This window comes from Mus caroli, chromosome 4, assembly GCF_900094665.2.
Source record: "Mus caroli chromosome 4, CAROLI_EIJ_v1.1, whole genome shotgun sequence".
NCBI lineage: Eukaryota > Metazoa > Chordata > Mammalia > Rodentia > Muridae > Mus > Mus caroli.
Window position 1 is genome coordinate 80,639,375 of NC_034573.1, and position 23,540 is coordinate 80,662,914.

General features: G+C 41.0%; 1 protein-coding gene across 2 annotated transcripts in view; it reads right to left on the bottom strand.

Annotated features, from left to right (window-relative positions):
• Positions 1 to 23,540, bottom strand: part of Mllt3 (MLLT3 super elongation complex subunit) — a 261,527-nt gene that overhangs the window by 53,947 nt on the left and 184,040 nt on the right. For both annotated transcript variants that reach the window (XM_021159575.1, XM_029475724.1), the window contains exon 5: positions 15,015 to 15,722. In XM_021159575.1, coding sequence (XP_021015234.1) covers positions 15,015 to 15,722 — 708 coding nt within the window. The remainder of the gene's footprint in view (positions 1 to 15,014; positions 15,723 to 23,540) is intronic.

Genomic DNA, 23,540 nt, shown 5'->3' on the forward strand with positions numbered 1-23,540 from the left:
TGGTAGAAGCAGTTTTATGAAGGATTTTCCAGGAAGTTCTGAAGAGTTCTCACACTTGCCAAATCCACGCACTGTAACACAAAGGCAGCCACCACCCAGTCCTACCCACACGCCTTCTTTACTTTAGCCTTCAAGTTACCCCAGGATTTACTGTATGCACTTGCATGTACAAGGGTGGCTTATACTCTGTCCTGTGTACTTGTGTGAGAGCCAAGACACCTCTTATTCATACAGTGAGGTCTCTTGACCTTTATGGACCACCTACTCTATCTCCAGAGGGGACAGACCAAATGTCACTGCTCCCAACTGCTCATATGTGTTCAGAGTTAAGACCTTCCATTATAAGTATATAAGTTAGTAAAGAGGGTGTGTGTGTGTGTGTATGTGTGCGTGTGTGTATTAGTACATTTTGCACTATGGAACTTTTGCCAAGGAACTATTATGGTCAAACACAGTGCAAAGATCTAAAAAATTGTATACTTAAGGAATCTGTCTTCAACATGTTGAACTGATTAGGAAAAAATATAAGAAAATAACAATTATACTCAAAGTATATATGAACTGTTTTTGGATAAAGCACAAAGCTGTGAAGGGGAAGGGGTGGAGGTGATTACTCAGACAAGCCTACGTTAAGCAGGTCATAAAAAGACCCAAACTTACTGCCCTGGGGAAGTCAGGATTTTTGATACTGTAGAATGACTACAACATGAGGAGGATCAAAGAAAAATGAGGAAGCCAACAGTCAGATTAAAAGGGAAAAGAGCAAGGCTTATAAAACACTGTGAAGGACCGAAGGAAGGCTCAGTAGTAAAACGCCTGCTTCTGTGTGCAAAGACATTCAACTCCTCTAAGTTTAGTAAGCGAGTGAATAAAATTTAAAGTGCTTGAAACTGCTCAAGTGAACCAAGGAACCAAACTCATCCTTTTAAATACTGGTAAAGGAGAAAAATTAAACCGGATTATTCCTTCCGCTCCAGAAACTGTACCTCTGGCTACAAACTATACCTCTGCACAAGACAGAAGTGCCTCAATATGGGTGAACTGTGGCCAATACATAAAGAACAACAAGAAATAGTTACAATTTACAACTTAACAGGAAAAGTGCTTATCAGCATATGTGTCTGTAGGGATGTGCATGAGACTTCAGGTGTCTGCAGAGGCCAGAAGAAGAGTGTGAGGACCCCTGGAGTTACGGGTGGTTATGAGCTGCCAGAACCAAACTCCTATCCTCTGCACGGGCAACCTGTGCTCTTTAACAATGGACCATCTCTCCAGCCCCTAAAACTTAAAGAATTAAGTCTGTAAGCACAGAACAGCTAAGGCTGTTAACACAGCGACCTTTCCTTGTAGTGTTAGAGCAACAGGATCCCAGAACACCATGAAACAGTCCTGTGCCCCCTCAAATAAAAAAACCAAAGTGTAACCCAGATCTGACCACAGTCCTACCTCTGACAGCTCATCTGGAGAACGCACATCATGAAATTACTCAAATCTGAACTGACAATTTAGGCCAGAAGACCAAGCGTTCCCCTTTGTATTTTATGTTAGAAAGAGGAGAGAAGGGGACACCTATAGATTAATTTACAGATATTGTTATAGGCATAAAAGTGGGACTTTATTTGGATTCCAAGTTAAACAAATAATACAAAGATAGAAAAAATAGTAAGATTTTATTTTATTAAAAATTTCCTCAGTAACTAGATACCTGATGGCAATGAGCATCAGAAAGCAGTCTAGAGGTGATCTTGTTGCTTTTGATCTGTTCTTTGAAAGCTCTTATCTCCTTAGAGATAAGAAAAAAACTTTATATTCCCAGTACAGAGGAATGCCAGGGCCAAGAAGTGGGAGTGGGTGGGTAGGGGAGCAGGGCGGGAGGGGGGAGGGTATAGGGAACTTTCAGGATAGCATCTGAAATGTATATAAAGAAAATATCTGATTAAAAAAGAAAGAAAGAAAAAAGAAAACTCAATCCATAAGCCTTCCTTTGTCTCCCACACCGGCCATGGCACATGCATGCCCTGCCTCAAACACACATAAGTAAATGTCAAAACTGGGAGTGGATTAATTTGTTTAAAAACCATACAGTTGAGTTGAGGACAATTTGGGAGAAGCTAGAGGGAGGTGACTGGGGACCTGGGAGATAGATAGGACATTTCATTGTAGACCTCTATGAAAATGCTCAAGGAACAAATTTTTTTTAAAACAGACAAAGGCAAAGATGCAGAAGATGAGTGATAATAAGTCAGTCTCATCTCGGAGAGCTGGGTCAGGGCCAGGGAACCACATCAACAGTGGCTTGTTAGCATGAAGCAGAGAAAAGGAGGTAAAAAGTCCACAGACATTTGGGGAACAAATCTGGAACACTACCAAAGCAACTGGAAGGAGGCTTGAGGGAACAGAGTTTTCACTGTACCAGTGAGTACTGCCCAAACTCATCTCCTTCTGGCCCCAGAAGGTAATCTCTGCATGCATGCATCCTATTCTCTGCTGTCACTACTGCCCAGGGACTAGTAAGTAAGCAGACTGCATATGAACCCACATAAGATCCAATGGGTTTGGGGATGTGGGTGGAGCAAACTCATGCAAAGCACAGCTTCCACTAAAAGACAGACGAAAATGGACTGAGGCGTCCGATTTCCTCTCATTGGGTGAGAAATCCAGCATGATTGACAAGATGAGCACACAAGTTCCATGAGGTCAGAGGTCAGGGAGGAGGAGCTTAGTTCCTCCTGTGCTCCTGTGTGCTTAACATATACTTCCATAGCACAGTAGTAGCTGGAGTACCAGCCATCACATCTAAGTTCCAGCCTCAAGTATGAAGACTCCATTTACAGGAGAAGACTGTGATGTTTCCTGTGGGTTTTCATGTTAAATAGGATGAAGACTTTTGACTTGCTAGATATTTAAATGTATCACTATTTTGCCTCAAGATTTTTCTTCAAAATGTATGAAGCCATAGTTATTGAGGTTGGTAATTTCACAGAGATGACCAGTCTAGAATCTACCAGAATATTCATCAGTTAGGTCTGTCATATCCACCTGGTGGACACCTTTACCTCAGTTAGGCATAAAAAGAGTCTCCCAGAGAAGAAGTTCTACTGAGGATAAGAAACAACAGGTTCCTGCACCCAAGACAGATGAACAGGTTCCCGTGACAGCAGCTGAACAGCTCAGGTTTAAGGCAGTGTGTGGGAGGCTAGACTTTGACAGTGACAGTACATCAGAGACCACGTTCAGTGCTCAATGGTAGGCACATTGGTGTCCTGACTCATTGGGTAAAGAGCCAAGAGAATGCTGATGAGGGGCTGGATCCTAGGTCTAGGTTCTATGGCCTCAAGTAAATTACTAAACTTGGCCTCCGGCTCTCCTCTCCAAAACTCAAGAGCGAGAAGAGATTTCTGAATTCTCTTCTTGCCTAAAAGTTACCCAGTGGCCATATCACAAGCTGTGTAGAGACATCGAATATGGTTTCTAAATTTGACCATAAACCTCCATACCCAAGAATAATTTTTAACCTTTACAGTTTCTAAAAAGAATAAAGAAAGCACAGAGCTCCAAGCTCTGAGCTCTGATGGGATCAGACACAGGTGGCTATAACACACCACACCTATCACTCCTCTGCATTTGGAGGTAAATTATGAAATCCTTTGATTTTATTACACAAAACAAGACCAGTGGGTGGCTTACCTCTACAGGAGGGGCTGGCAGTGAATGGCAGGTCTCTTGAGAGTTGCTGGACAATGGAGGTAGGAAGTAGCCACAGCATGTTAGTCTGGCTGGATTTTTGACTTAAGAGTATCAGAAAACTAGCATTAAAAAAAAAAATCTATCGGGGGCTGGCAAGATGACTCAGCAGGTTAAAGTTCTCACATGTGGGCCTGACCACCTGAGTTCAATCTCTTCCTCCCATGAGGGACCAGAAGGGACCTGATTTTGTAGAGTTATCTTATGGCCATTGCAGTGTGTCACAGAATGCAGATACCTGCATTCACACACATACAAAATAAATTAATCGATATATATTTTAGGTTTAGGTTGGCAAGATGGCTCAGCAAGTTAAAGTGCTTGCTACCAAGTCTGATTGACAGCTTAAGATTAATCCTCAAGATCCACTTGGGGTAGGGATAGAACAGCCTCTCACAGGTCCCCCATGGAGACCATGGTATGGCATGAAGGAATGTATGTATACATGCACACACTAAGTGCAACTAAAAAAAATCATACTGTAATCTCTGGAACAAGTATGAAGTTCACTTTTAATTAAAACAATGTGGAAGAAATAACGGAGCAAAGGAAGGGAGCTGGAAATGCAGTGAGCACTCCGTCAACTGAAAGTGTGTCAGGTCACACTGAGAGGGGCTTGTCAGCTGAATAAAATGAGACCTGTTTCAGAAAGATTCGTCTTGGATTTCAGATGAAGTCTGGGGCTAGGCAAATGGAAAACAGCTATTTTATAAATACACAGAGGGCTGTGAAGATGGCTGTCAGTGAAGTTCTTCCTATGTAAGAGGACCCGAGTTCACTCCCCAACACCGAACAGTGAAGGCCAGGCATGGCAGCCCAACACCACGCAATGAAGGCCAGGCATGGCAGCATAGCTCCATAAACCTGAACACGAGCAGGAGGATCCCTCCAGATTCAGTGAAAGACCCTGTCTCAACAGGTAGGGTGGTGAGTGGCTGAGGAAAACAATATCAACTTCTGGCTTCCCCTATGTGCCCCACCCCCAACATACACATGTATGCATTCACACATACATACATACAGAAATTCTGAAACATGCAATCATGGATTACACAAGCACCAGGCTTCTATGGGGTCTCTTTGCCTTTGCCCTACCTCTGCAAGGTCTTTACAGAATAAAATCCATAAAATTATCAAACAGTATGTTTTTGCAAATGATATAATAGTTTTGCTTAAACTAACACATGCCTGAATGACAGCTGTATCTCACAAAGTAATTACTATCACTGAAATCTACATCTTGCAAATCTCTATAAATAAACTGAACCTATCTGTCTTTTGATCCCAGGAGTATTATTCTCGGACCATATGCATACTCAGACCCCTTTCCCTAATGTATAGCTAACAGTCAGGCATGGCTATGCTTCAGAACTAGGGTACCCTAACTCCTTCTTTAACTCTTCATGTGTATAAGCATTAGGTAGTGCAGTCCAACATTGGGAGCCTCACACAGACAGCATGAAGAACCGAGTAAGAAGACAGGAGACTGATGAACAAGTTCCCTAGGAGAGACTCCTCAGTTCTGCTGCTGAGATGCACAGGAAGCACCGATGTCTCAGACACCATCTCAGCTCTCCCTGAGTTCCTTCTCAGAGCCAGCTGTCATCCTCCTCCCTACCTCCTCACCAGAGCACAGCAACACCACCAGCTGACCAGGAAGTGAGAATGAGGAGAGTTAAACCACATCTTTTCCTCTCAAGAGACATTTAGTAAGGCCTGTGAGATGGCTCGTTGGTTAAAGGTGCTTGCCTAGCAAGCCCAAGAACTTGAGCTCAATCTATAGAATCCATGACAGAAGAGGACTGATTCCAGAGCTTGTCCTTTGAACTGAGCACACACACACTAACGATACATTGAAATATAAAAATATTTAGTAAGCCCCACAGTGCCTTCATTCCTGTGATGACGTAGCTTCACCACACCGCTTCCTCTTTTCAAGAATGTCCTCGCTAATGATCCTCCTACCCATACCTTCCTCTCATTGACTCGTACGTACTTGAAAGAGCAGCTTAAATTCCAATTGTGTATTTGTACAATCTAATATGACACCACATAAAGAGTAAAAAAATTATGTGATGTGTTTTAACGATGATCAAACATCCATAAACAAAATATTACAGTAAAACATGCTTAATAGAAAGTGTTTTCTGTAAGATAAAATGATGGGGAAGGAGAATGGAATGAGGAAGGGGAGGGGAGAGGAGCAGAGAAAGAGAAATAGAATTACAGGAGAAAGGGGACCAATGGAAGAAGAAGCAAGGGTTGGTAACAAGCTGGGACATATGAGCAAAGTATATGTAAAAAATACATGCATGAAAATGTCCTAATAAGGCCCATTATTTAGTTCTGAAGACATTATAATTGAGAAAAATAATTTTATTTAAAACATTAAAACAAACAAAAAAGCAAAAACCCTCAAGGGCTGGGGAGAGAGTAGATGTTTGTTGCATAAGCTTTTAGACCCAAGTCTGAAGCCCAGCATTCATGTAAAGACAGGGTGGCAGTCAATGTCATGGACACTGTGAGTTCCAGGTCCAGCAAGAGACCCTGTCTCAAAAAATAAGATGGAGAGCAAACATGCCATGCAAACATACATGTACACACACATCCATATACACACCATGCATAAACACATGTACACACACACCCATACACAGTGACTCAAGTCCTAGGATGATGGTTCATGACACTCTATAAAGCAAACAGAAAGATGTCTAGAGCTCAGTTGGCGAAGTGCTTGCCTACCAAAGTGAAGTCCTCCCTTTAATCCCAGTACAGCATGGCAGCACCAAAATCTCAGTCTTTGGAAGGTATAGGCAAGAGGATGAAAGGCTCAAAGTTATCCTTGTCAGTACAGAGCTCAATGCCAGTCCAGGATGAAGATGATGATGATGAGGAGGAGGAGGAGGGGGAGGAGGAAGAGAAGGAAGGAGAAGACTACAATAATGACAACAAGGACAGTGGATGAAACACATAATAAAGCAAGTACCTACAGTTTAAATTCTAAGGACCAGCACTACATAACTCTAAGTACGATGCCCCAGTCTAGGGTCTGCTCACTCATTATTTTCATTAAGTCAGGTAAGCACTGACTATAATAAGTGCCCCAAACACAAACTCCCTTCTTGTGATTGAGAAAGATGAAGGGACTTTCTTTCTCTCTGTCACACAGAATCCCTCTTTCTGCTCCAAGTCTCCTGACATACCACCATCCCCATCTTGTGTGTTTTCAGACTTCCCAGGAAAAAATATTGTCTCTAAACACTTAAGTGAGCACTTTTCCATTTTCTCCAACCAGCAGTTTATTGCGCTGTCACCTTCAGTGACCGGAAGAATCCCCGAGGGGAAGATGTTTCTTTGTGGACCATGACACAGCCTTCAAAGCTTACAGCCATAAATTGTTGCCCACTGAGCACAATTTCACAAACTTGCTTAGATATTTACTCAGACACCAAAGGAAACCATTGGCTTCCCATCACCGGATATGAAGAATGCATACCCTTCATTTCTAATGACTTATAGTGAGACGAACTTACAAAATAGAACCAGAGGAGTCCAACGTAAGGAGCCCTTCACCTGGAGGGCACCATTTGTTATTCGGTGGCACCTTCTGGGAAGGCTTGAAAAATTGCAGCTTGGCTCTGTGGAACATAAACTTCCATGCAAATACAGTGGGAACCACTTGTGAGCAACTGAATGACTCCTAAGATACTTTATAGTGATACACAGTCCACAGCCTTAGGTGGCTTCTAAGTGTAAGAGTCAGAAGTTCTTGCCTCTGCCACCTGATTAAAGGGATTAAGGGTACATGTGCATCACACCTGTGTAGTTTCTACAACTTTTAAACATGCCAATCTTTGTAGTGTCTTATCTCTGAGCTTCTGTCTTCTTGTCGGTAAAATTATGGCAATTGTGATGATTCACAGAACTGTGTTTGTGTTGAGACTTGGCAGGGAAATTAGCATGGGAATCACTTAGAAGTTCAACTGTACCCATGTGGCATTGCTCTGCAGAGACTGTGCTGTGTCAAAAGATGAGAGAGAGCACAGTTACACAAATAATAAAATGTGAACAACAGATCCCTGCACAGGTGATTCAGTCCTTTTAAAGAGGGTCTAGAATTTAATGGAAAAGATGTGGGGCCAATGCATGTGAGTGGAAGCGCTCTGCTTTGGCAATTGTTGGTGACAGCCAATGGTATGACAGAGCCTGCTGTCTGTTTACAACCTTTGTAACATGGACTTTGAGGACTTGCTTAATTTTAAAACTAAGATATCACACTGAGTTTAACATATACTGAAATAAGGGAAAGAGGCCTGTAGCTGCTTTAAAAGAAAAAAAGAAAAAGACCCAGCAACACCACATCTTTTTAGGGGTTGATGAGACTGCTTAGTGTTGAGAGTGCTTGCTGCTGTTGCAGAGGACCTGGGTTAGATCCCAGCAACCACGTGGCAATTTATTAATGTCTGTAAGTCCAATTCAAGGGCATCCAACTCCTTCTTCTGGCCTCTGTGGATAGTAGGTACATACATGGTGCATATACATGCATGCAAACATTCATATACATAAAATAAAAATAAATTAAAAAAAAACATCTTCTTAAGTGATTCCTTATCTGCCTCCCTCTTTTTGAAATCCGCAATCTGGATGAATCAATGACATTGTGGTTGGCTAGGACATCATCAGTCTAAATGCCTTCCAATACGGAAGCAAACGGTGTCTTCTGAAGAAGAACTCCACACACACCACAATTTTCACTTTCATCCAATTGTTTTAATGAATGTTCTATAGTGAGCTAAATCTACCAAGAGGAAGAAAGGACTGTAACCCCTTCAGGTAATTCCACCTTCACTTATAAAACACAGAAAACAGGAGCACAGAATGAGAGGCTCCCCCCTGGAGTGAGGCAGCCTCTAATGAATGGCCTCTCCAGCTGGAGTTCCCCAAACACAGCCTTTACAGCTTCTGCCTGTGCAGGAGTGACAAGCCATTAACCAGCCACTTTGAAAACACAATGCAGACCTTCTTCTCTGCTGCAGTGCCCTTCCACCACATAAAAACCTAAGGCCAGGTCTTCAGCAGCGGGGCATTTACTGCCAGCCCCAGACAGTTTAAGGAGGGCAATGAACAGGGTGGGGCTGGAGGAAATGAGGACCAACAAAAGGCAGGATGCTGATTTTCTTTATGCCTCTTTTTTTCCCCCTTTTCTTTTTTCCTTTTCAAAGAAACTCCTGCTACTGTGGGGTTTGAAGTCCTGGCCCTACTGTCTACTGGGGGAAGTGGGGGAGGGCAAGCCACCATATGATGAGATTTTATTTCTCTCCCTCAGGATTTCTATCCAAGAAAACATTCTGGTCAGCTAAATCCATGGGAAGATGTGACTTAAGTCTTCTTCTTATACTGTAATTGGAGAGGGTTGCATTCGTACCAGATGTAATGTGTCCACCTTCAAGAAAGATGATGGAGCTTTGAACATGACCTCTACGTTATGATGAAATCTCTACAAGGCAAAGTAAAAGATGTGAAAGCAAAGATGAGGAATTTATCACTGTAACTGTATCCAATTATAAACGGACATCTTGAAATTTTATTTACTGGGTTTTTTCCCCTACCTTTCTGCTATGAATACAAAATTTTGTCCTAACCCCAACCAGCCAACCCCAAACTGTTTTAGGGTTCCTCTAAAACAGTTATATGAAAAGCAAGTTACTAAGAAATTATAGAAGGTGTGAATCATTTTTATTATCCATTAGACTTTAATATAACAAAGTATATGCAGCTTAATAAAACCCACAGTTATAAATACTTTGTGGCTAATGACATGCTCAGACTCTCACCCTTCTCAGCTGCTGTTATGGCGCTTGCTCACCAGCAAGAACAGATGCTGGTTACTCTGGCTTGTTCCTGGGGCCCGAGCATCAGTACGCATCACAAGTGAACTCTTAACCCTGAACTGCTTTCCTCTAAGCAGTGAGCTTCCATGCTGCGGCCCTTTAATACAGCTAATCATGTGGTGACCCCTGGCCATAAAATTATTTTCACTGCTACTTCCTAACTATAATTCTGGGGCTGTTATTAATCATAATGTAAATAATCCTGAAGACAGAGGTTTGCCAACAAGGCCGCAACCCACAGGTTGCAAACTGCAGTCTAATGGGAGTGACAGAGGTTCCTCAATGTAAAGTATTCTCAACAAAAACATCCCTTTAACAGCCTTGCTGTATTTGTTCACTCTCTATGAATCAGGCCTCTTTTCTCTACCAGCTTCTCCCCCCTATCCAAATTCCTCTTCAAGGAACATTATTGATGAACTTTCATGTGACATTAGAGTCCTTTGAAAATGAAAAGTATCTAAAGAATCACGAACATTTAAAAGGAACTCCTTTGGTTATATTAATGGAGCTCAATGGTAAATCACTTCTGGGGATGTTCTCCTCTAATAATGGAAGGAAGGAGAGAAGGAGGGAGGGAGGGAGGAAGAAAGGGAAGGAGGGAGGCAAGGAGGGGAGAGGAAGGGGGGAGAGTATTCAAGCTGGAAGGAGGAAGGAAGGAAGGAAAAAAGGACTCCAATGTCCTATCCACTGCATCAACTGGCCAGATAATGTCTTTGATCACATTTAATACAAAGCTAAAACAGCTTGTGAAATTATGTCTGAACTTTTGAATAACTCAGTCTCTGACCTCTGTGTTTTTCCACCATGACCATGCGGCATGTGTAAGTCAGTGACAAGGCCATCTCCCCAAGACAAAAGGCAGAACAAAGTGACACGTGCCACTTATTGCCCCCACCCCACAAACCATATAAAGGTACACAGTAGAAAAAGCAGGGAAGTTCTGTCTCTTGAAGGCCATAAGGTGAAAGGCGGCAAAGTTCCTCAGAAGCCAGGTCTGTCTCGCTCCCCACCCATCTCACATGCACACGCACATACATACACATGCACGCTGTGGCTAACATTTTCTTCCTGATAAGTGTGCTTTTGGCTATACCTGGGCTGATGTCATTTTAACCACACTCCCACAGCACAGAGCAGAGCAGAAGCTCTGAACATCAGTTTGTCCAAGTCCCCATGGCACTAGGACACAACACAGGCTCAGACTTCTCACCACCTTTCCTCACCATCTAACAAGTAAGAAGTCTCTGAAAACAAGCAGTACAACTAAGGATGGCAACCTGGTTTCCCCTTCCTCATATGTAAAACATATGTAAATATGACCGAGAAGATGTCTGTGAGTCAGCAAGCTATGATCCCTTCCTCATATGTAAAACATATGTAAATATGACCGAGAAGATGTCTGTGAGTCAGCAAGCTATGATCCCTTCCTTCTTCTTAATAGAACTGATTCTTACTATGTTTTGTTGTTTAAAAAAACAACAAAAAACTGTCCAGGAATCCCAGAATTTAGGGAGCTGAACAAGGTAGGATTGCTGTGAATTTGAGGCCAGCCTGGACTAAATAGTGAGCTCCTGGGATATAGAAGGAGAAACTGCCTCAAACAAACAAACAAACAAACAAACAAACAAACAAACAAACCCAAGTCTAACTTGGTCACAGAGGAGTGTTTTTGGAATACTGTTTCCTTTAACTTTAAAAAGTCTATACTGAGGCCAAGCCTGATGCCACACACCTTTGATCAGATCTCTAAGTTCAAGGGCAGCCTGGTCTACAGAACTAGTTGAGGGCAGCTAGGCATGCCCAGAGAAACTCTATCTCAAATATCAACAAAAAAAAGGCTACACTGAGACAAGATATCCTTATAAATATATCAGTTGTAGAATTATTCTTCCCAGCCTTGCTGTGTGTATGCTGTATAAATGTATACATGTTTAGGTATGTTTGTGGGTGTAGGTAGTAACCAGAGGTCAACATTGGGAGTCTTTTTCAATTCCTCTCCACCTATTTTTATAAAATTTTGAAATTAAAATATTATTTCATGTTCTCTTTCCCTTCTGTCCCTTACTCGCCTGGTATTCTCTTGAGGTCATGACTGACTTTCTTTTCTTTAATTGTTGTTACATGCACACATGCACATGAATAGGAAACTTACTCAGTTCAGGTATGTTTTCAGGGCTGGCCACTTGGTATTTATTGGACAACTATTTAGGCTCTTCCCTGCTGAAGACAATTTCCCCCTCCCTCCACATTCTTTAGTTGCCTATAGTTCTCTGTCTATGGCTGAGGCCCATGAGAGTCCTCCCTTCCATACTCTCCTGTCTATTGGAGACACACTATTTCAGGGCATGTTTATCTTGTTTGTCAGGGCAGTGTCTCTTACTGAACCTGGAGTTCACCTTAGTAACTACTAGCTGGCCAGCAAACTCTGGGACCCATATGTCTTACACCTCACCCTAGACAAGTTATAGATGTGTCCTACCACACCTAGATACTAACATGGGTACTACAGAAACCTCAGGCCATCATGCTGGTGGAGTAAGCACTTTAAAGACTGACCCACCATCAGATTAGTCTGTAGCCTTCCTTCATAATCATAAACCATCTGACATGTACATTTTTCTCATTTCCAGAGTCCATGGCCTCTACCTGTTCTGTCTAAAATTACTTACTCTCCCATCCCCATGAATAATCCACTAATAAATTTCAAAAGGACTCTGGAAAAGCCAGGCCATCGAATCACCTTTACTCAGAGGCTGACATCTCATACCCAAGACAATGGGAACTATGGCCCTGAAGTTGGCTGTTCCCTGCTACCAGATCCAGTTCCTGTCCTGAACACAGGTGAGAAGAACAGACAATCAGCATAGCTATCTTTACTGCTGGGTGAGTGGAATTCCAGTTCTCTCAACATGCTTTGCTAAGGGCAAAGTCTCTTGAATTTATGGCTTAAAATAATTAAACCAACAGAAACAAAATAAAAGCATGTAGTACCAAAAGGGTTGTAAGGAAAACACAATTGTTAAGTTGTTTGCACATAGATAAGGTTTCTTTGTGCAGCCTTGGCTGTCCTGGAACTCACTCTGTAGATTATGTTGGTCTTGGGTTCATAGAAATCCACCTGCCTCTGCCTCCCAGTGCTGGGACTAAAGGCATGTGTCACCACTGCCCAACTGTTAAGTTTTATACCTCTGCAATACTAAAAAATCTTTGGATGCTTTCTACACACAGCACATGACAGGAATTCCTTTTTTGATCACTAGGTTTATGGCCACAATAATTCTAAAATTGTACTATCTCCATTGTAAGCAACTAACAATTCTAAATCTTGGTTTTCAAAAGACTTTCAAGGTATCCATTTGGATGAATACACCAAGCTGAATAAGACATTTATTAAAAGAAAAGCCATGTTTTGAAAACCATGAGTAAAGAGGAAAAAACGAGAAACTGACAAAAGGAGAATTAACAGAAATGCCCAAGGAGGAGCTCATGTGTGACACATCAAAGATCGGCAGTGCCTTCCAAATGCCATTTGGTTTCTTCATAAATCAGCAAACATTCTAAAAAGGGGCCTCTGAAAGTTCTGATCATTGAAGAAACACATTCTTTCTGAAATAAAAATCCCATAAGGCATCACTTACTCATACTAATTACAATGTATTCTAATTTTTCAAATGCTGGTGATGACATGCAAAGTTGATTTCATAGCTTACCAATGACTCACACCCCAATGATGAGAGCCCCTTTTTTTCTAGAAGAATAATAACATTTCAGAACATAGAAAAAGTTGCCAAACTCTGATTTTGATTAATCACACACTGAGAGCATTTCAGAGTGATCTGAACCAAAAGCCAAATACAGAAAAGAGGTAAGATCTACATTAAGAATAAGCTTCAAACTACAAGGAGCAGCTCAGAGCCAACGAGGAAGAGGAAATATTTGGGCGAACAGAAGAGCTTGTTGTACTCATCCTCACTCTAGAAGCTGTTAAGTATTCAGTCTTTCCCTAGCACTGGGACAAATGATCCAACCTGCTCCTAATCTGCTCTTTGATGAGAAGTTTGGATTAGCCTTACAGAAAGAGGGGGTAGTCTCTGGACCAGTGACGATTGGTACTGACACCTTGTCCTGACACTGGCTGGCTTCTTATACAGAACAGTGCAAACCCAGGTCAGGTCGGGAAAGGCCTCCTCTCTTTTACCAGCATTTAAATAAGGAACACCCATAGGAAACATCATGAGACAGAGAGAAACATACTCTAAAATGGCCAGTGATTTTTAGCAAACCACCAGTCTCACCACGGTCTCGAATACTGACATCCAAAGTAAGGAGAATAACGGGCCTAATGGCTATGGACACATAGCTGAAAAGATCAATTTAGACAAACCAGAGAGGAGAAGGATGGGACCTCAAGGGAAGTAATATCTGGTCTTTAAAACACAATCAAATGCCTTCCAACAGTTCTAGACTAGATATGCAAGACTTCTTATACGGGTAAAAGGTTGAAACAGGTAACTGCAAACTCTCTGCCATTCAACTCAGCAGAACTGTAATTATAAGCCTAAGCCACGATGTCCAACAGCTAGGGGGTATAACATGCTGAGATGCTTTAGTAGGCACCTGCAAGATAATCTGGCCACCAACCAACATGCACCAGATCATGCGCCCCTCTCATCCAGCTGGCAGCTACCCCGGGGAGAAAAAAGCAGTCTGATCTTCACATTGAAAGTAGTTTTACAGGTGCACGTCAATATCAAAGTTTCAACATGTATGTATGTAGTTACAACAAAGCTTTACTTTAATAACACTGTTTTAAAAACTACCAGCACCGGGGCTGAGGTACATATTAGGAGAAGAGTGAACGTCTGGCATGCCAAGCTTTGGGTTGTGTCCCCAGTACCAGACAGGAAAGCAACAAACTGTAACGGATTTCCCACTTAGCTTTTAAAAACCTTTAAATCCTACTTTATTAGAATGACCACAAGTTGCACTGTGCCTCGTAGGTTTCTCTTTGACCTTGCTTTTCCATTGTATTCAAGCTTGAGTGTACTGCTCTCTTTTCCCTAAGTCAGCAATCAGCCCAGAGCACTGTAACAGAGCTCTCAAGGGCACTGGATCTTTCTGTTGCTATTCAAACAACCTTAACTGCATTGTGGAATATATCTTTCCCTTAACAACTTCAGTACAGCCTAAAAAATTCTGCAGATTCCTTAATGACTTCATTTCCTTCTTCCCGTTAGCTAAGGACATTCACTTCTAGGCTTCACCTTCTATTCTGTAGGGACAGAATCCACGTTCCTTTCTTGTTTCTCACCATGAAGCTATCTAATGCAAAACCCAGATACTGTAAAGGGACAGAGGAGGCACCAGGCTACTCACGTCAGATTTCGAGGACATGTTCTCCTCCACGTCTGAGTCGTTGGGATCCACGATGTCATCAAACGGTGGCAACGTTGACTTCTTCTTCTCTGAAGTCTCACTCTCAATTTTGACCTTTCCCATCTTGACATGAGATTTATCTTTTATCTGTTTTTTGTCAGCAGAACAAGTGAGTATCAGTGGGGGCGCACTAGAAAAACTTTTAAATAAAGCCTCCGAGCTACTCTTTTTCCTTTTTTTGGCTGAGAGTTCTTCAGAATCTGAAGCAGGGGGCCTTTTGCTGGGCGCCTTCTTGTCCTGCTGCCCACTGGTGACGGTGAGTAAGTTACTGTCTGCTTTTGGCTCTTTTGACATGGGTTTAGGTTCCTTGAAGGCCATCTTAGGAACTATTTTTTCTTCTTTCAGTGGTTTGTTTTCTTTGGGTTTCTTGGAGGAGTCTTTGGAAGATTTGTTGTGATCCCTGGAAGGTTCTTTGAAGGCACTTTTATGTTCTCTGGAGTCCTTAGAAGGTTTTTCCTTGTGCTCCTTCATTAATTTGTGAGGCTTTGAAAAACTGGTACTACTGCTGCTGCTGCTGCTGCTGCTACTGCTGCTGCTGCTGCTGCTACTGCTGCTGCTGCTGCTGCTACTACTACTGCTGCTGCTGCTGCTGCTGCTACTGCTGCTGCTGCTGCTGCTACTGCTGGTATGAATGCTCCTGTTAGGGTCCTGGAAAAAGGAGAAGAAAATTACACTCTCAAAACAAAATAGGTACAGAGAAATCTAAGACCGTGGTTCTCAACCTTCCTAATGCTGTGACCCTTTAAAACAGTTCCTCATGCTGTGGTGGCCCCAACCATAAGATTATTTCACTGCTTCATCATAACTGTAATTTTGTCACTGTTAGTGCAAATTTCTGAGATGCAACACCCCCCCCCCAAATGGGCCTTCACCAACAAGGTGAGAACTGATGGTCTAAAGTCAACTTCTGTGAGCTCCAGCTACATAAAGTGGTCCCACCCCCCTTTTTATTGTTCTCAACTCATTCCTAAAATATACCAAATATTTTAACTTCAGTTCAACAGGTGGAAATAATGTATGTAAAAACCAGGGGGAAAGGTTACTATGATCAGAGAATTTAATGAGACAAGCTGTCTTTTCAATCATTAGAAGGATTTAATCATTTAAAACATTTATATTGAGCAAATGCTAACAATAAACTTGTCCTAGAAGGTATAAAAAAATTGATAGCACATGACCCTTCTATAAATAGCTATGGCATATCTATGATTGATGGGTATTAAAATCACTACCTATGAAGTGTGTAACAAACTTCATAAAACCAGGGGGCTATTTAGTTTTGCCGAGAACATGAAGAAAAGAATACATCCCAATTCCAAGGAAACCCTCCATGTAAACTAGGGCCTAGAGCATAAGCAGACCACTGCTATTAGAAACAGAATGGACGGCACTGATTGACCAAAATCAATAAACTAAATAAACTGAAACAAGGAGGAAACAAAACACAGACTGCATTTGAACAGCAGCATCTAGCCAAAGAACGAGAGAAAAGGAGAAAAGTAGTTGAGATAACATCATGAAGCCAGGTTACATAAAACCCTAAACACTTGTGCCACACAAAGCACCATAAAGCCACCAAGAGACATAGTTCTGAGTGTGAGTGAAAACTCTTTTTGAAGCCAGGTTTTTCATCAATTAAGAATATCTTTCTATCACTCAGAACAAGAGAAAAATGGTAGAAAGTAACGGAACACATCAAAGGTCTCAACTCCCAAATGGACAGGATCTTCAGCAATCCTGAGAAGGAGCAATGGTTCCTATTATATTTTAAATGTGACCAGTGTTCCTACTCATCATGATACCTGAAAACATACAACCTGAGCTGGAGAGATGGCTCAGAAGTTAGACGCCCTGGCTGTTCTTCCAGAAGACCTAGGTTGAATTCCTAGGATCTACATGGTGGCTCACAACCCTCTATAACACCAGTTACAGAAAATCTGAAACCTTCTTCTGGTGCCCACAGACACTGTACACACATGATGCAAAACCACACATGATGAAAAACCATTTTTGTTCAGGAAAAAACATCCACATAAATTAATAAAACTTAAAATATATACACACAAACACCCATTTATGCATAAAACCTCTATACAATCTATTTACAAGCAAAATTTAAATTGTGAATCTTTACTATTAATAGCAAAAATAAGAAACAACAGGTGATCTTGGCTAGGAAAAATCCACATCAATATTAAGAGAATAGTTCTTTCATGTTCGCTTCAACCTCCTAATAGACCCAAAGACAAATCCCAATCAGAATTTCCACCTTTGGGCTCATGGTCCTTCACTTCTCACTCACTTAAGCCCAATGCTGGGAAACCCATCTGATAGCCCTTATATATCTGGGATGACAAGATAAAGAGAACATATGTAGGGACTTTCAACAAAATGAGCAGTCTTCTATTTATTACATCTATAGGAGGAGAGAAGTGAATATCTTGTTCACTGATACACATCAGAAAACAACACCCTAGGTGCACATTGAAGCTCTATGCCAGTGGGGACATGAATTTTTGTTTCCTACAAAATCAACTGTCCTCTATGTATTGAAAAATAGTTCAAATTATCCTTTTTCTGAAATGAGCACTTGGTTTCAAAATTACAAAATGGATAAAGCTACCAAGCAAAGACCTGTTTTTTTTTTTTTACTTCAAACCAGCTAAATAACTCTTGACAAAGCATTTTAATCTGAGACTTTAAAACATGTTACTAAATATAGAATTCATATTATTGAAACTTTGTTATTTAATAAATTCTATTACAGGACATTTCCTGGCATGTTAAGCAATACTATGAATAATTAAAATAACATATAATGGACAAACTAAATTAAGGAAGAACATTTTCAAATCTAATATCCTTAAGATTTTTTTAATTGGTTTGGTGACTCACTGAGAATGCTAGCAATTTGCAACCAGTTCACTAACAATATTGCAGAACACCCAAGCACTGGTACTAAACGTTAGATCTATATGGAGTATTGCACATATTTTAAAAATATAAGTTCTTAAACTATCAGTTATACTTCTAATGTTACATAGTAAAAACCAATAAACATCAGGAGGTGGAGGGGGACCTCTACAGGGGAACTTAAATTATTTATTAATAAAATCTTTCTGTAGAACAGGAATTCTTAATAAAGTACACAGTGGTGGGTCAGAGAGATGGCTCAGCAGGTAAAAGTGCTTGCTGTCAAGCCTAGCCACCTGCATTTGATCCCCAGGACCAACATGGTAGAAAGACAAAAACAGACACACACCAGGAGCCCTCTGACCTCCACGGGTGATGCACACATACACACAATGGAATACAAATTTATAATCACAGTACACAGTAAAGCTAGATACAAATTTTTATATGATAGAAAAGCATGTTCTTGTCTTTATCCCATGCATATAACACTAGTTAAGAAATACTGAAATATACTTGTGCTAGTCTTGGTATTTAGTGTACTCTTTTATCAATGCAAACAAGCAAATGGCTTCACTCGTCTCGCTCTTTCTCCCTTTACCATTATTACCTTACTAACCTTTCTTGGGTGTGACAGCAAAGGCCAGAATTCTCAGTACTCAGGAGGACAGGCACATCTCGTTGTCAGCCTAGCCTTCAACTACAGTACAAGTTCAAGACCACCCAGGGCTACATAGTGAGGCCCTATCTTGAAAAAAAATCAAGTAAGGACTGTAAAGATGGCGCTGTGGGTAAGAGCAGCTGCTGCTCTTGCAGAAGATGGGAGATTGATTCGCAGCACCTACATGGCAGCTCCTAATGGTTCAGACTCCAGTTCTACGGGACCTGACAAGCTCTAGGGGAATCACCAATACTGCATGTCCCTGGTGCACAGACACACACATAGGCAATATAATCAGACCTATAAAAGAAATAACTCTTTTAAAAATTAAATGAAATAATTACTTCTAAAAGCCTTCTTTGTACAAAAAGTCAAATTGAAGACAAACACTTCCTATAACAATGTCCATGGCAAAATTCAGAAAGTAACAAAAGTACACAGGTAGTCTCCCTACACTCAGGAGCACGTCCTTTAGCTTGGACTAGTAGCAAACAGCAGTTTAGATACATGTCACCAGACTGTACACTCCGACACATAATAGACGTAAAGCAGTAGCTTAGACACACAGGCACCCAACTGCCTCTGACACAGAGTAGAGCTGATCTGCCTCATATATATGGAATGCAGTCAGGCTTTAAAAACCTGTTTCTGAATCATCAACCTCAACGTCCAATGCTACTGAGCAGCGCAGACGGATGACCACTCTAGGTGAGGCTTACACGTGTTGTATAATTCAAATCTCTTTGCCTAAAGATGATTAAGAGCAACTGAGTATCAAGTAATCCAAAGAGAGAGCACGTGCATAATTCAAATCTCAAATACGGAAAGCAAATGACTATTTAAACATGAATTCGCAGGCATCTGTGCTAACTCTGCAACCTGGGATGCTACGGTACAGCGTTTTCATCCATGCCGTTCGACTGAATGCTTCTTTGTTTTAATTTTCTGGGGCAGAATGGTCTCTTTAGTGTGCAATTCCATCTAATGGGACTTGTCTGTAACTCTAGCACATAGCCTAAGAAAGAGAGAGGAGGTGAGAAAAGAACTGGACATAGAAGGGCTTTCTGATTACGGGTGGCTTTCGTTTCCCTGTCCTCTTCCTACTGACAACTCAATGCTGATTCTTCTCTTCCTGTTTCCTCCCCTGGGATTTCTTCTGTCCCGCTCTAACCAGTCTTCTACACTGTGGGAGATTTTCAGATTGATGGAACTTGAATTGGACAAATAAAGATGACCAAACCCAGTAAACTATCCTGGGTGAGTTTATTTGTCCGAACATTTAAGCAGGATATTTCTTACGAATTGCATGTGCTTCAAATTGTGCATATGAAGGGGTAAGGTAAACCATGATATTAAAAAATAAGCTTCCAAAAAGATAGCAAATAATGAAGAGGATACCAATTGAGAATATGAATAAAATATAAAAATTAATGTTCTGCAAGGGAGAGGAAAAGGCCTTGGATTCGATCTACCTTTCATATTTCGATTTAAAGTGTGACCAACCCAACTGACTCCTCTTAAGCCAGAGAATTTTGGAGGCAGAAGACAGGGGGAGCCTGAAGGATGGGCCATAGGTTTGTGGGACTCTTGTGAGAAAGGGCTAGCACAGGACCTCCTTAGCTTCAAGCTAGCCCCAGAAGGGTTTAGCACATGTAGGTAAGTGCACGGTGGGGCCAGAATATCCAGTAGGATAGAGAGCCCACTATACTCCCGGGGATAGGGAATGCAAGGAAAGCAAATAGATGCATAAAGACATAGATAGGAAAGTGCAAACATGCTTGCCACCACCACGTGCTCTGAAGTGCCTGTACCTCGAGTCCCTTACTTGAGCCCCAATGCGCATCTAAGAAGTGGGGAAGAACTAGGAAATGAAGACCTAATAGATGATCTGGAGAAGACAGATGAAGTCTTAAAACATTAAAAACACAATTAAGTTAAAGATAACCAAGACTAATAAAAAAGTAATAATTTCTAAAGCTTTTAAAATTAGGTTAAAACTGAAAATTAAAATTATCAACCTGAATAATTCCCTATGTCAAGGGCAAGGAGAGAAACACAAGAGCCTGTGACAGGAAAGAAGGGTTAGAAGGAAGCCCACAGCAAAGTAAAAACACAAGAAGGGAACAGAGGGAAATAAGAGAGCTGAAGAACAGAAGGGGCAGCCTAGCGAGCCATGCAAAAAGTTCTCAAAGAGTCTACAGAAGGAAGAGAGTGGCACGGGAGTTCTAAGAGCTAAAGAAAAGTCTGCATCCTGAGCTCACAGGTTCCCCAACACCCCAGGGAAATGAGTGATGAAAGACACGCCTACACACCTTAGCTGAGATTTCTAAACTGCATGGATGTGCAGCTGGAGAGATAGCTCAGTGGTCAGGAGCCTGTGCTGTCTTTCCACAAGTTCTGCATTTGGTTCCCAACATGCATGTCAGGAGGCTCACCACTATCTGGAATTCCAGCTCTAGGACACCTGATGCCATCTTCTGGCCTTTGTAGTCAAATGTATTCACGTCCATTAGAAAAATCTTAACACTTCAAGCATTAAAGAACTGGCAAGTTACCAAAGATGATTATTACTTAAAAGTAGGACGAATCTACTGACATTAGAATTCTCATTTGTAACACAAGGACATAGAACATAATAAAAATACCATGTAGATGCCTGGGAGGAAAAAGCCACAACAACAACAACAACAACAAAAAACCAACAAATCAGAACAGAATCTACCCTTTATTAATCTTAGTTAACACTGACATTTATGTATATTTTTCTCTAAACACACATATACCTGTGAGAGTTTATAAATTATCTATAGTATAAGAATAATAAATAACCATTGACTATAAGATTATAATATAGACTAAAATAAATTTAAAGTTTTATTTATATCTAGAAATTTCCATTGGTAACAGATTTACACTTTGGTTCACTGCAGATAATGGAAACCACAAATGTAGACTTATGGGTAGTAGGAGAAAGCTAGAGAATGCAAATATCACATATACAGGCAGTGGGAAAGAAGAATCTGCGGATATTTAGTGATTTAGAGATACTTCTGGCCATTGCCCCAGCTCTAGTCAAAAACTCACCATATGAGAGAACAGATTTTCTACACAGGGAAGATAGCGATGGGCAAACACAGGAGTCTAATCCTTGCAATCTATAAAGAACTAAACCTAAACAGACGATAAATCATATGAACACATTAATTATTGACACAGAAGAGGTATAGCAGAAACCTAGATCACAAAACCAAATTATCCACACAGAAATTTATGAATGGCAGGAAGAGACAAAAAGATAGTGAATTTTCTGATATGAAATAGAAGAAAATGTTATAATAAAGTATTGAAAGAGATCACTGTCAATAATGACAGGGGAATGTACAGAAGTTTCACATCAAATAGCAGAAAGTAGGACCAACCAGGCTATCATTTTAACATATAAGTAGAATTAAGGAAAATAAAATATTAGCAAGTATAAACAATGCACAGAGAGTCACTCAGAATCAAACCTGAGGGACTGAATTATGCCTCCCACTGGCATCTCGTGAGACAGGGCTAAGGTCACATACAGGCTACGTGAAACACTTAGCATCATTTGATTACAAAAAAAAAAAAAAAAAAAAGGAAAAAGGAAAGAAAAAGAAAAAGAAAAAGAAAGAAAAAAGAGGTTAAAACAAATGGATAAGCATGAGATATCAGCTCAGTACAAGTAACAGAAAGCATCAGGCTGTGTTAGTATCAAGCAATGTAGAATTCAGCATGGTAAGGTAGAAAATGCATTAACAGCCAGTGGTACTTTCAAACAAGGAAAGTAATTTAAAGACTGAGACTAACAAGAGCCAATAAGCTTCAAAATTTAGCATTTCTCTGTGGGTGGCAAGGGGCCTAAAAGAACATGGCAGACCTGGAAGAGGGGTTGCATTTGAGAAGAGCAACTGGAGTCTTTCCTTCAGCTACAATCTGAATGGCCAAAATACAAAAAGAATATGAAAGGTAGGTCTTTCCTAAGGGTTCTACTTGCTTTGACATTTTAATAGTGTTCTACTTTTCAAGTTTAGACTCATCCAGAACTCTACTCTATAGATATTATGAAAACCAAACAAATCCAGCAAGCCAGCCCTTTCTAAATTTGATTGGAAAAGGTGGCAGGCAGTTTTGTAGAATGCATTAAGCCTCTCAATGTCCCAGAGTCTGTAAGATACCCAGGCATTACAGATATAGCACAGCTATAGAAATGTAGATTCAAAACTTTGCACAAATCATGTAAGATGCTGCAATCATCATATTGGTTATCCACAAGCCAGCATGCAACAGGAGAAGGAGGAAATGATGCTGACTGCCCAGAGAGAGAATCTTGACAAGACAGACTCCCCTCAGCTATCTTGACTGAGCTCTGCCACTTCTTCATTATAGCAGTCTAACTTGAGAGTAGCCACAAAGAGTGTCTCTATGTGGAAAGCAAAGAGATGAGGAACTTAAAGAGTCCACCCCTCCAAACTGCTCACTTTAGGAAAACCAAATGGTAGCAATGTAGGAGAGAGGTTAAAGTGAGAAGAGGGCAAGGCAAGAAAGCCAGCCACCCAGAGGACTATGCTTGTGGTGATAGGGCTTGGGATGGCAGTGGTGACAACTTACTGAATGAATGCTTATTAGGCCAGCTTCTAAATGGGGAAACTGAGACACTGATATAAATGTACCCAAAGATATACTTATATGTATACACACACACACAAAATTAATGATGGAACTAAATTCAAGATCAAGTAGCAGACTCTAGTGCCTGTAGTCTTAACTACTGTATTTCTGTGGACACCACAATAAATCCATTAATAAAAAACAAAACTAACTCTCTCTCTCTCTCTCTCTCTCTCTCTCTCTCTCTCTCTCTCTCT